The sequence below is a fragment of the Coregonus clupeaformis genome, chromosome 16 (assembly GCF_020615455.1).
Source record: "Coregonus clupeaformis isolate EN_2021a chromosome 16, ASM2061545v1, whole genome shotgun sequence".
NCBI classification, from domain to species: domain Eukaryota; kingdom Metazoa; phylum Chordata; class Actinopteri; order Salmoniformes; family Salmonidae; genus Coregonus; species Coregonus clupeaformis.
In genome coordinates, this window is record NC_059207.1 from 43,835,611 (window position 1) to 43,848,771 (window position 13,161).

The window sequence follows — 13,161 nt, forward strand, 5'->3', positions numbered from 1 at the left end:
GAAGACCAAGGAGCTCTCCAAACAGGTCAGGGACAAAGTTGTGGAGAAGTACCGATCACGGTTGGGTAAAAAAAGAAATGTCTGAAACTTTGAACATCCCACAGAGCACCGTTAAATCCATTATTTAATAAATGGAAAGAATATGGCACCACAACAAACCTGCCAAGAGATTGCCACCCACCAAAACTCACGGACCAGGCAAGGAGGTGTGGTGGCCGAACATGCTGCAATGCTGTGTTGACAAGGAATCCGCTGACACTGTACTTGATTATAACTTGTATTACATCATAGATTACAGCATCAATTTACAGACTTCTGCAGAGTCTGGAGAGCCACGAAACCGAATCTCAAATATGATAGCTCTCCCCGTCCTTTGTTCCAACATGGTATATATCCTATGTAACACAAAATGGCGTGTTTTGAATAGACCAATCCCTGGCCTCCACTGTTTTAGGGGGCCCCTATAGTAACACTTTCCAGATGTTTCAGCACAGTAGAGTTCATTTAACCAACCATATGAAAACCTCAGCTAAAGCTATAAATTGTTCAGATACTACATATTTCCCCCCTTCGAGACTAATTAAGTCTCGAAAACAAAAAGAATAGGATTATGACAAATCTTGTGTAACTTTACCAATAAAACCAAGTTTATGGAGTGTGAACACAGTTTTATGACGTGTAAACTAATTGTTATGGAGTGTAAGAGCGAAAAACCTGTCTGGCAGCTTTCTTTCCAAATATCCATCAATCAAGACAGTAAAATTCTCTCACGGCCCCTCTGCCCCAGGCGACCACTTAAGTACTCCAGATCAATTTATAAATCTTTATCAATGCATTTTAAGCTATGATGCAATTGAATACACATGAAAGCTTCAGAAAACAAAATGCAATCAAAAACCCCTCCACATTCAGGCTGGTCGACCCATCGGACCCTCCTGTGGATTCTCTCTGTCCCTGCCTAGACCCAATATCCCTAAGCATCCACGAAAAAAACAAAAACATCTGAGGTCCCCACATGTACCCAACCACAAAACCATCATTCTTCAAACAATTAATACAGAAAGAATATGACACAAATTATGTATTACACATGCAAATATGTATTCATATCAGTGCAGACACTGGAATGTAGTCCACTACACTGCAGCTCCTCAGCAGTGTCGACTTTCAATGCAATTTGAATCCCACTCTACACATCCCCATATTCTTCTGGAAGAAAAGAAAACACCAACCAGTATCTTTTGCAAAGCAATGAAAATTAAAACATCAATACCAAAAAGAATATAAAAATGATATAAAATGAATCACATTCCATTTTCCCCCTTTGATTCATAAGAAAACACTAAATCTCACAACAACATGCAAATAAATGTGAAAATTATCACACAATCAGATATTCAAAATTTCCTAGAGTTACTTCAACCCTAGTTTTCGTAACGTTTTGGTCTGACTTTTTCCCAATTTTAGAAAAATCAATTTCACTGATTTATCCACAAAACTCTGTCCCATTAGCTGAGGATATTAGATCGGGAAATCCCCACCTGCTTATGACTTCTTTACACAAAAACTTGGCAACCCACTTCTTTTCGCTTGGATGCACAGGCCTCCGGCCATCGTGAAAATCTATCTACAACCACCAGCATATCTTTTCCCTTCAATTGGTTTTATCATATCAACAAAGTCGATAACCAACTCACGCATAGGACCTCTCGGTGTAGGAATGTAACCAGGAAGAACAGTCACAGCCCTGCGAACATTATTTTTCAGACAGATTGTGCACCTGCCTATGATATAGTCAACCTTTTTCAAGCAAATATGGTGCCCAAAAACCATACTCCTTTGTGATCTTTCTCCTAACCTCCCCCCTTGCAACATTAGCTAACCCATGTGCTTCCTGAATCATCAGACCTAATAGGTCTAGAGGCGCTACTATCAACCCCTCATCGTTTCTCCAAAGACCAGTAGCATCTTTGACAGCACCTCGGTCTAGCCATAACTGTTTGTCAATCGTAGACGCAGCTTCCTGCATCAAAATCACATCCTTAAGCGTAATTTTGTCTTCCAAGTCCACTCCATGAGTGACCAGAAAATCCTTGCCCAATTTGTCCGCTCCTGTGACGGCTTTTGCAGCTTCATCAGCAGCTTTGTTCCCTTGTGTGACTTTTGACACATCTGTTTTATAAGCTGCACACTTAGCTATCGCTATCTCTTTAGGCTTCATCATAGCATGCAACAATTTCATTATTTGCGCATTATGTTGTATCGGAGAACCATCCGTTTTCTTAAACCCTCGACCTTTCCACACTGCTCCAAATAAATGACATACACTATGTGCATATGCAGAATCAGTATATATCGTCACTCGCTTTCCTTCTGCTAACAAACACTCTTCTGTTAGCCCCACAAGTTCAGCAAGTTGTGCTGATGCAGGCTGTGGTATTACTTCAGCCTTTTCAACAACAAATCCAGTTCCTTGGGCTTTAACTACTGCATAGCCAGCACACAATTTATCTCCCACACGATAACAAGACCCATCAGTCCAATACTCCAGGTCTGCCTCACGTAATGGAAGGGCTTGCAAATCTGATCTAAGCCTCTAGTATTTCTCTGCTTCTTGAACACAATCATGTGGCTCACCATCCTCTGAAGTTGGCAAATTCTCGGCTGGATTCACCGTATCACACCTCACTAGGGTGACATCTTCCTGCTCTAAGAGCCTTTGATAGTCTCTGAGCCTAGGCATAGTCAATGTATATTTTCCATAGTTCAGAAGATTTCTGAGACTATGATGGGTAAGAATTGTTACTGGGTAACCCATCGTAACAGATGATGCTTTGTCATACATTGATTATACTCCCACCATTGCTCTGTAGCACAGTGGTAGCCCTAGTTCTACTTCTGAATAGGTAGTAGGAAATAGGTTGAGGATTCGTCCCTGTACCTGTCGGCTGACAAAGAACTGCACTTGCATATTTACCTCCAGTAGAAGTAGACACATATAGCAAGACATTCTTAGAGTAGTCTGGTAGTGTGAGTGCTGGTGCCTCTTGTAACCTCTGTTAGATCGTTTCAAATGCTACAAGGCCTTCCTGTGTCCAGGAAAGATTGCTATGGAGTTGACCACTCCCAGTATCTTTAACCATAGCTCTCAAAGGTCCCTACTTCATTCACTGCTATCAAATCATGAACCATACGATAAGTCTCATCAGGTTTCTTCAAAGGCAACAAAGGTGTGTTACTCTGAGGATTTCTTATTGTCCTCAAAACACCTGCTTTCGAAAGTCCTTCAATTTGTGGTTCGATCCCTTGGATTGCTTCATCTTTCAATGGATACTGATTCTTCCAAGGAGGTCTGGCTCCTGGTCGAAGTTCAACTTTCACCGGTTGGGCTGATTTCACAAGTCCAATATCGGCACTGTGTTGAGACCACAAACCTTCTGGAACTTGTTGCAACATCTCCTCTTTCATAGAGTCTGAATCCATCTTCACACTGCAAAAAGATTCACGTGTCATCCATACAGCTTGTGGCTGTCCTTTTGAGAAATCGCTGATTTTCACTCCTCCAAATCGCCAAATTCTCTTTCATCGGTACGAAAACAGCTTTCTCTGCTTCTGTCATCATTTCTCCTATATGCTTCTGCTCATAGTCTTCAGAAACCAACAAGGTCACGTGGCACACTCTTCTCAATCTCAAATTCTTTATCCAGATAATCGTCTGTGTTTATCTTCATAGCTGCTCCTTGTGGTCCTAAAATTATGCAACATGAGTTGAGTTGAACTTTCTTTGGTTGATGACTCAACCATTCCTCTGAGTTCGATTGGCCAGCATTCTTGAAATACTTGAGTGTACAATGAAATTGATTTTCAGGAAGCCTCGCATCTGGCATTTTTGCCACAATTAATTTCTCCCATATCTTAGCCTGCTTCAAAAAATCTGCACTGAGATTTCCAATCCAAAATACTGAAGAAGAGTCAATCTCTGTCGTCATCAACAATTGGTAAACCTTTTCTTTTGGCACTTCTACCAGACAGCCGTCTGGCGTACATTTTATTGTACAATTCAATCTACACAATGCATCTCTTCCCAACAATGCAATAGGTGTATGTTCCGATACCAGTATAGGTATGGTAGTTTTCAGATTTTTATAGCAGAGCTCAATTGGTTCCGTAAGAGGAATCAGCTGTTTCACTCCCTCAAATCCAATTGTCCAAATCAGTTGATTGGACATAGTGTGATGTGTAGCATCTTCAAGCCGAACACAGGTAAAAGCAGCTCCGCTATCCGCCATCACTTCCAATGGTTGGTTGTTTACTTTCACCTCAATTGTTGGATCTTTTTCCAGTCCTGATGCTACCAGCTGACACCCCCCTTTCGGATCTTCTGGGCACCTCTAGAATCCTTGCTCCGGGCCCCTATAAGGGTTCACCGGTCCTCCAAATGATCTTGACTGGCCCCTGTATCTTCCTCTGAAATTCCCTCTGGTGTTTCCTCCTGGCCCATTACACTCACGGGCAAAGTGACCAACCTGTCCACAATTATAACACACTTCAGAAGATTGCTGGAAGTAGGGATTAAATCTTCCTCCTCTTCCTCTTCCTAAGCCTTCTCGTCCTCTTCCTCTCCAATTCTGTGTCTGTCCAGAAACTGGCTGTGGATATGAAACAACTGGTACCGCTAGTGGTGGCTAGGACAATTGCAGTTGGAACTGGTTCGGTTGAAGCTGTAGCAGTGATTGTTGATTTGGTGAACACTGATTCTGCATAACCAAAGCCTATTTATTCTCCTTCTTCTTATTCTCCACCAGTTGTATTTGATTGAGTTTTCTGAGAGTTTCTTGGTCCTGTTCTTTCTGGTTGTGTTCCTTTTTCCTGTATAGATCCACTTGATGGGCTATATGATCTGTATAGACACCTTTTGTCATGCTTCCAAGTCCAACCACCTCTGCCAGTTTTCTCCTTACTGGTGAGGGCAGCCCCATCTGCAATTTAGCTTGCAAAATTGACTGCTCTATTTGACTCACATCTGGATCATTTCCAGTAATATTTCTCCACACTTGATGAGCTCTTGACACATAGGCTCTCGGATTTTCTTGTTGTCCTAGTGGGTCAATCAGAATATTGTCACGATGCACATTTGTTGGAAATGTATCTTTTCAGTGCTCTCCACAGCCTATTTCTACTTGCAGCTAACAACTCAGGATCATTCACCGCAGTCCCCACATATCGATTAAGTCCAGCTCTCTGAAAAATGTCTTCCATCCCTGGAATCCCAAGGAGATTAGCCAAAAGTCTCTTAATGTCTCCTATGGCAGATTGTGTTCCCACCGTAATTTCTTCCAACTTTGAAATCCAAGGATATGCTCCATCTTGAAGAGTAGGCAGCTTCTCAAGTATATCTGACATATCGGTATTCTTCAAAGGCTTATACTCCAGGTTCTGTCCTCTAATTATCACTGGCATCATCTTCTTACTTGTGCTCCCTTTTCTTGTCCGCAATGTATCCTTCCTCTGACATTTTTGGGATTCTTTTTTTCAGCAGTTTTTCCTTCTGTATCTTCAGCTTCTTGAGTTGTTCTTCCAATTCTCTTACTTCTTCATCGATCCATATCTCTTTCTATTTCTTCTGTGCTAGTCATTGGAGGATAAAATCCTCTTGAACATGAAGCACCTTTAATCTCCAAATTTTCATCGCTGTCTCCATCTTCACTTTCATCAGAGCTCGGCTCTCTTGTATCCTTCTTCTTCCAACTTCCATCACCCCTTCTTTCCGCTCTGGCCAACCTCCGTCTGATCACAGGGTCATATCCACCCATGATCTCTTCTGAATCACTGTGATCATCATCATCTTCAAATTCCATCCTCCTGAACCTCACTCTACCCTTAGTTTCCAGACATGTCATTGTCTTCTTACTTTTGGAGTTTGGATTAATCTTTATGGTCGTTTCTGCTTGTCCTCTCTCTATTATTCTTTCATCTTCATCTCTGATGCAATAATCACCCTCCTGAATGATCACTGGAAGCTGAGGATAGACATCCTTAAACTCTATTTCTTCCTCGTAAGGTGGGGGTCTTTTTGCTGAATCCATATGTGAGAAAGGTGTATTGACTTCTGCCATTAGTTTTTCTGTTACCTTCGCCTCTTTTGCCATTTTCTCTATACCTCTGTCTCTTATCTTTTGTATCTTTTATCAGTTTTTGTCAATGTCAGGCCAACGTTTATTCCATTTTCCAGATAACCTTGCAATACCATTAACTAGAGGATTACTATTTTTTACTACATCAACAGGAGTAATTACTTTCATAGTTTTGATGTCCTTTTTCCCCATTGTAACAACTCTTTTATATTCCTTTATTGTGAATTATTGTATTATTATTATTATTATTATTATTATTATTATTTTAAACTAATTAATTTGTAAACCAAAAAATACTTTAAGCTATGTAGCTTATCATTCCCTCCTATTTTTTTTTCTTCTACCAAATTATTGAATAGTGGCAATCTTACCACATCCGATAAAGAAAGGTAAAGGAAACTAGTCAACTTCAGAGCAATCAAAAAAGAAAGACCTGTAATCCAGCAACACTACAGCACCCACAAACCAATTGCTTAATAAGCACCCAATCACTTTAATTTTACAGAATAATCTCAGTGCTGGATTTCCAACACAACTCTAATCAAAACAACCCATGCACAAAAAACCCTAATGTGCAATTCTCAATTACATCAATTGATCAGTCTGTTGCCAAGTCCCTGCCAAATGGTCACAACATGAAATATTATATGCATACACAATGTATCTATTATATCCTGTAGGGGTAAGTAAGTTTGTGGATAGAACAGTACTGGCCTTAATTGGACTGGATCCTGGGCAGCACACGCTGTCGCGTGACGCACTGGTCAGCACCTCCTCTCTCTCTGTCTCCTCCTTCTCGTTTCTCACATCACAGGAGAACAAAAGAAACAGACAAGAATTTAGTATTTTATGCACTCACTGGGTTATTTAAACCATACAATACCCTTTTAGACATACCTATGTTCACATTTGCGCTAAGAAATAAACAAACAGCTTAACTCAGGAATATTATAAATAGTGCAATAATATTTTTTTATTTTATTTTTTTCATTTATAAATTCAATGGATCTCAATCAAATGGTTTCATAGTTAAGCAACAGCCACTTAACAGAATAATTTATTGTGTGTACTCAAAGTCTCCCCCTTTCTTTTTCAGCTATAAGTCTGCGTCTCCCAGCAGCTCAGTGCAGGCAGGGGAGTGGCCTATTCGCTCTATGCAACTCTAAACTCATAAAATCCCACACATGCGCAGCTCATTTGCTAGTGCGATTTCAAGGTGAGAGGAGCTCTCCCACAGTAACTTTTCTCTAAGTCAAACAGCAGACAGACCAGCTGTCCCTCCGTTCTTTCCAACACAGACAAACAGTAACACTGAACAAAACGCACAAACCAACACAAAACATAGAACACAAATCCTACTTCGAAGTTTTTTAACGTAACTATAGTCTATTTTCTCTCTCCTCTTTCTTCACCCATTCTACTCCAATCCGCAGATTTTATACTCATTTTCTTATCCATTACAAATCCTCTCTATACAATCATAACGTCCTCCCGGGGGCTCATAGTTTTTTAACAAATTTGAAAACGTTCTCTCAAATGGAGACTCATAAGGTTTTAACCGTAATTAACACACACTCTCTTTCTCTCACACACACATAATCAACAAGAATGCATCCATTCATACCGCATGCTTCCGTCGCTCCTATTTCCTTTATAGTCCTTCCTAAATTTGTGCTACCTTGAGTTGCAGATATTCAATGAGAGGCTACTTCGGACATATAGCTCGTCAACTATATACCGAGAGGTAACATACAATTGAATGTATATTCTACAATCTCACAGTTCTTTGAACTGACCTGAAAATTCACCTAGTGACTCTCCAGGATTTGTGGCCCATCTAATGATCGCCTCGTTTGAGGGCTTCCGTAGATCAGCGACATCCTAACGGAATACATTTTTCCTTAGTTCCTTGTCCTATTCCTTCATTCTATTCCTTTTCCCTTTAATTTTATTCAAGCCAATTTCCCTGGGCCCAGTGTTATCAATTCCTTTTTTCCTTAGATCTTGTATTATATTCACACTCCCCCTTGTTTGCGTTGTTTCCAACGCAAACAAATTTAGAAATTTAGAACGGAATCTTATCACACAGCAAAAAACTGCAAGGCGCACACACAAGTTCTCAACGGTGCATCCCCCAACGCACACACACAGCCACACGAACTGACCAGTGCCCAAAGTGGTGAGAAAGCTCACCCTTATCCGCCGGACTCTGGAGCGAGAGTCATCTCGGAGCCCATGATGCAACGCTGAAATAGACGCAACACGTCCCAAAATCCTCGTCGCCAATTTCTGTGGTGGCCGAACATGCTGCAATGCTGTGTTGACAAGGAATCCACTGACACTGTACTTGATTATAACTTTTATTACATCATAGATTACAGCATCAATTTACAGACTTCTGCAGAGTCTGGAGAGCCACGAAACCCAATCTCAAATATGATAGCTCTCCCCGTCCTTTGTTCCAACATGGTATATATCCAATGTAACACAAAATGGCGTGTTTTGAATAGACCAATCCCTGGCCTCCACTGTTTTAGGGGGCCCCTATAGTAACACTTTCCAGATGTTTCAGCACAGTAGAGTTCATTTAACCAACCATATGAAAACCTCAGCCAAAGCTATAAATTGTTCAGATACTACAGAGGGCATTAATCTGAGAGGCAACAAAGAGACCAAAGATAACCCTGAAGGAGCTGCAAAGCTCCACAGCGGAGATTGGATTATCTGTCCATAGGACCACTTTAACCGTACACTCCACAGAGCTGGGCTTTACGGAAGAGTGGCCAGAAAAAAGCCATTGCTTAAATAAAAAAATAAGCAAACACGTTTGGTGTTCGCCAAGGCCATGTGGGAGACTCCCCAAACATATGGAAGAAGGTACTCTGGTCAGATGAGACAAAAATTGAGCTTTTTGGCCATCAAGGAAAAATGTCTGGCGCAAACCCAACACTTCTCATCACCCCGAGAACACCATCCCCACAGTGAAGCATGGTGGTGGCAGCATGCTGTGGGGATGCTTTTCATCGGCAGAGACTGAGAAACTGGTCAGAATTGAAGGAATGATGGATGGTGCTAAATACAGGGAAATTCTTGAGGGAAACCTGTTTCAGTCTTCCAGAGATTTGAGACTGGGACGGAGTTTGACCTTCCAGCAGGACAATGACCCTAAGCATACTGCTAAAGCAACACTTGAGTGGTTTAAGGGGAAACATTTAAATGTCTTGCAATGGCCTAGTCAAAGCCCAGGCCTCAATTCAATTGAGAATCTGTGGTATGACTGAAAGATTGCTGTACACCAGCGGAACCCATCCAACTTGAAGGAGCTGGAGCAGTTTTGCCTTGAAGAATGGGCAAAAATCCCAGTGGCTAGATGTGCCAAGCTTATAGAGACATACCCCAAGAGACTTGCAGCTGTAATTGCTGCAAAAGGTGGCTCTACAAAGTATTGACTTTGGGGAGGTGAATAGTTATGCACGCTCAAGTTTTTTGTTTTGTCTTATTTCTTGTTTGTTTCACAATAAAACATATTTCACATCTTCAAAGTGGTAGGCATGTTGTGTAAATCAAATGATACAAACCCCCTAAAAATCAATTTAAATTCCAGGTTGTAAGGCAACAAAATAGGAAAATTGCCAAGGGGGGTGAATACTTTTGCAAGCCAGTGTGTGTGGATGTGTGTGTGTGTGGATGGATGGTACCAGTCAAAAGTTTGGACACACTTACTCATTCAAGGGTTTTTCTTTATTTTTAATATTTTCTACATTGTAGAATAATAGTGAAGACCTCAAAACTATGAAATAACACATATGGAATCATGTAGTAACAAATCAAAATATATTTTATATATAGTAGCCACCCTTTGCCTTGATGACAGCCTTGCACACTCTTGGCATTCTCTCAACCAGCTTCATGAGGTAGTCACGTGGAATGCATTTCAATTAACGTGTGTGCCTTAAGTTAATTTGTGGAATTTCTTTCCTCCTAAATGCGTTTGAGCCAATCAGTTGTATTGTGACAAGGTAGGGGTGGTATACAGAAGATAGCCCTATTTGGTAAAAGACCCAAGTCCATATTATGGCAAGAACAACTCAAATAAGCAAAGAGAAACGACAGTCCATCATTACTTTAAGACATGAAGGTCAGTCAATACAGAACATTTCACTTTGAAAGTTTCTTCAAGTGCAGTCGCAAAAACCATCAAGCGCTATGATGCAATTGGCGCTCATGAGGACCGCCACAGGAATGGAAGACCCAGAGTTACCTCTGCTACAGAGGATAAGTTCATTAGTTACCAGCCTCAGAAATTGCAGCCCAAATAAACGCTTCACAGAGTTCAAGTAACAGACACATCTCAACATCAACTGTTCATAGGGGACTGTGTGGCCTTCCTGGTCAAATTGCTGCAAAGAAACCACTACTAATGGACACCAATAAGAAGAAGAGACCTGCTTGGGCCAAGAAACACGAGCAATAGACATTAGACCGGTGGAAATCTGTCCTTTGGTCTGATGAGTCCAAATTTGAGATTTTTGGTTCAAACCGCAGTGTCTTTTGTGAGACACAGAGTAGGTGAACGGATGATCTCCACATGTGTAGTTCCCACCGTGAAGCCTGGAGGAGGAGGTGTTATGGTGCGGGGGTGCTTTGATGGTGACGCTGTATGTGATTTTATTTAGAATTCAAGGCACACTTAACAAGCATGGCTACCACAGCATTCTGCAGCGATACGCCATCCCATCTGGTTTGGGCTTAGTGGGACTATCATTTGTTTTTCAACAGGACAATGACCCAACACACCTCCAGGCTGTGTAAGGGCTATTTGACCAAGAAGGAGAGTGATGGAGTGCTGCATCAGATGACCTGGCCTCCAAAAACACCGACCTCAACCCAATTGAGATGGTTTGGGATGAGTTAGACCGCAGAGTGATGTAAAAGCAGCCAACAAGTGCTCAGCATATGTGGGAACTCCTTCAAGACTGTTGGAAAAGCATTCCAGGTGAAGCTGGTTGAGACAATGACAAGAGTGTGCAAAGCTGTCATTAAGGCAAAGGGTGGCTACGTTGAAGATCTCAAATATAAAATATATTTTGATTTGTTTAACACTTTTTTGGGGTTACTACATGATTCCATATGTGTTATTTTATAGTTTTGATGTCTTCACTATTATTCTACAATGTAGAAAATAGTAAAAATAAAGAAAAACCCTGGAATGAGTAGGCGTGTCCAAACTTTTGACTGGTACTGTATATAACAGCCTCAATTCGTCGGGGCATGGACTCTACAAGGTGTCGAAATAGTTCCACAGGGATACTGGCCCATGTTGACTCCAATGCTTCCCACAGTTGTCATGTTGGTGGGATGTCCTTTGGGGGGTGGATGGAGATGTGTTGGGGGAATGGGATGGGAGGCTCACTTTTTGTTTATTTTCCTTTACGTACTATTCTTTATTTTTTTGTCTGTAATACGATCATATTGATCAATACTTTGTATTTATGTACCTTTAAAAAAAAATTGGGGTAGGGCAAGCCCAAAGGTGAATACAAACGAAATATGAAATTATATGAATTTCTATATTGTACCTTTTTACCCCCCCCACCCCATTATAAATATATATATTAATAGTCACACAAGAAAAAATGATCCTCTGAGCCTATTGTTTGACGTTGTTTTTCTGTCTGTCAGAGTGCAGTGGTGATGGAGAAGGAGGAGAAGGCGAGAAACGCTAAGCTGAAGCCCAAGAAGCGTAAGCTGCGACCGGAAGGGAAACGCACACATGAGTACATCTGCTTCTGCTGCGGAGAGGGAGGGGAGCTGGTCATGTGTGACAAGAAGGACTGCCCTAAAGCTTATCACCTGCTTTGTCTCAACCTCACCAAACCCCCATACGGTGTGTGTGTGTGTGTGTGTGTGTGTGTGTGTGTGTGTGTGTGTGTGTGTGTGTGTGTGTGTGTGTGTGTGTACATTAATAACCTTCTCTTTGTGTGTGTTTAGGTCGTTGGGAGTGCCCATGGCATGACTGCAGTGTGTGTGGTGTCCCCGCCTCATCCCTCTGTGACTTCTGCCCTCGCTCCTTCTGCCGGGAACATGAGGGGGGAGCTCTCACCCCCTCTACCCTGGAGGGTCGCCCCTGCTGCTCCAACCACGATCCTCTCAGCCCCCTGGGCCCCAACGCCAACCCCCCACACACTCACAGACACCCCCCTGGTACGGCCAGCATCAAAGAGGAGCCCAGCCAGGAGGACAGAGAGTAAAGCTGTCTCAAATCGCACCCTATTCCCTAATATAGTGCACTAGAAATGGAGCATAGGGTGTGATTAGAGATATGCTATCAAGTGGAAGAGACCAGAACTTCAGCCAACAGTTACACCTGATATTCCCATGGGCTGGACAGAATGACTGACAGACCGAAGGACTGACAGGCGCAGACTTGGTGTGAGTAGTCAGTGGTTCTATATCAGAGAGCGGAGCAGAGCTCCTCTATCTAAGGATGGTGGGAGTGGAGGAGAGGGCAAGGGGAGATGGAGAGGTGTGCCAGACATCACCCCAAATAACCAGTGTTTCAGTTTCACCACTTCAGTGTGATTATGTCAACACTAACTGTGGAAACTCAGTTAGTGTTCTTGGTTACCGGCACTTTGAAGAACTCTGTGAGGGGGATGGAGAGGGGGTTTAAACCTTTTTCCACCATGCTGCTTTTCTCTTTGTTTACTTCCTGTGTGCTGGGGTTGCTAGTGGCCCATTGCCAGGGACCGCTTCAGATCCCCAGAAGGCTTTGCTGTGTGTTGGTGAGCCAGCAGAGCCAGGCCCAACACTCATCTACCACCCTCATCACTCCAGACATGATCTAGCTATCCCCATCTGTGTCTCTTTTCACAACGAGAAGAAAATAGATTTGTGCCATTTTCAGGATCACGCTATATTCCGACATTCCTTATACCTGTTTTTGATATACTTATTAATATATATATATATACACAGTGCCTTCAGAAAGTATTCATACCCCTTGAATTATTCCACATTTTGTTGT

At 42.0% G+C, this 13,161-nt stretch overlaps 1 protein-coding gene across 4 annotated transcripts in view; it reads left to right on the forward strand.

Moving 5' to 3' along the window:
• The window catches only part of nsd3 (nuclear receptor binding SET domain protein 3), a 49,066-nt gene extending 35,905 nt beyond the window's left edge, over positions 1–13,161 (forward strand). For all 4 annotated transcript variants that reach the window (XM_041901244.2, XM_045225736.1, XM_045225737.1 and 1 more), the window contains 2 exons: positions 11,817–12,021; positions 12,126–13,161. In XM_041901244.2, the coding sequence (XP_041757178.2) occupies positions 11,817–12,021; positions 12,126–12,385 (465 nt within the window). In that variant the 3' untranslated portion in view covers positions 12,386–13,161. The remainder of the gene's footprint in view (positions 1–11,816; positions 12,022–12,125) is intronic.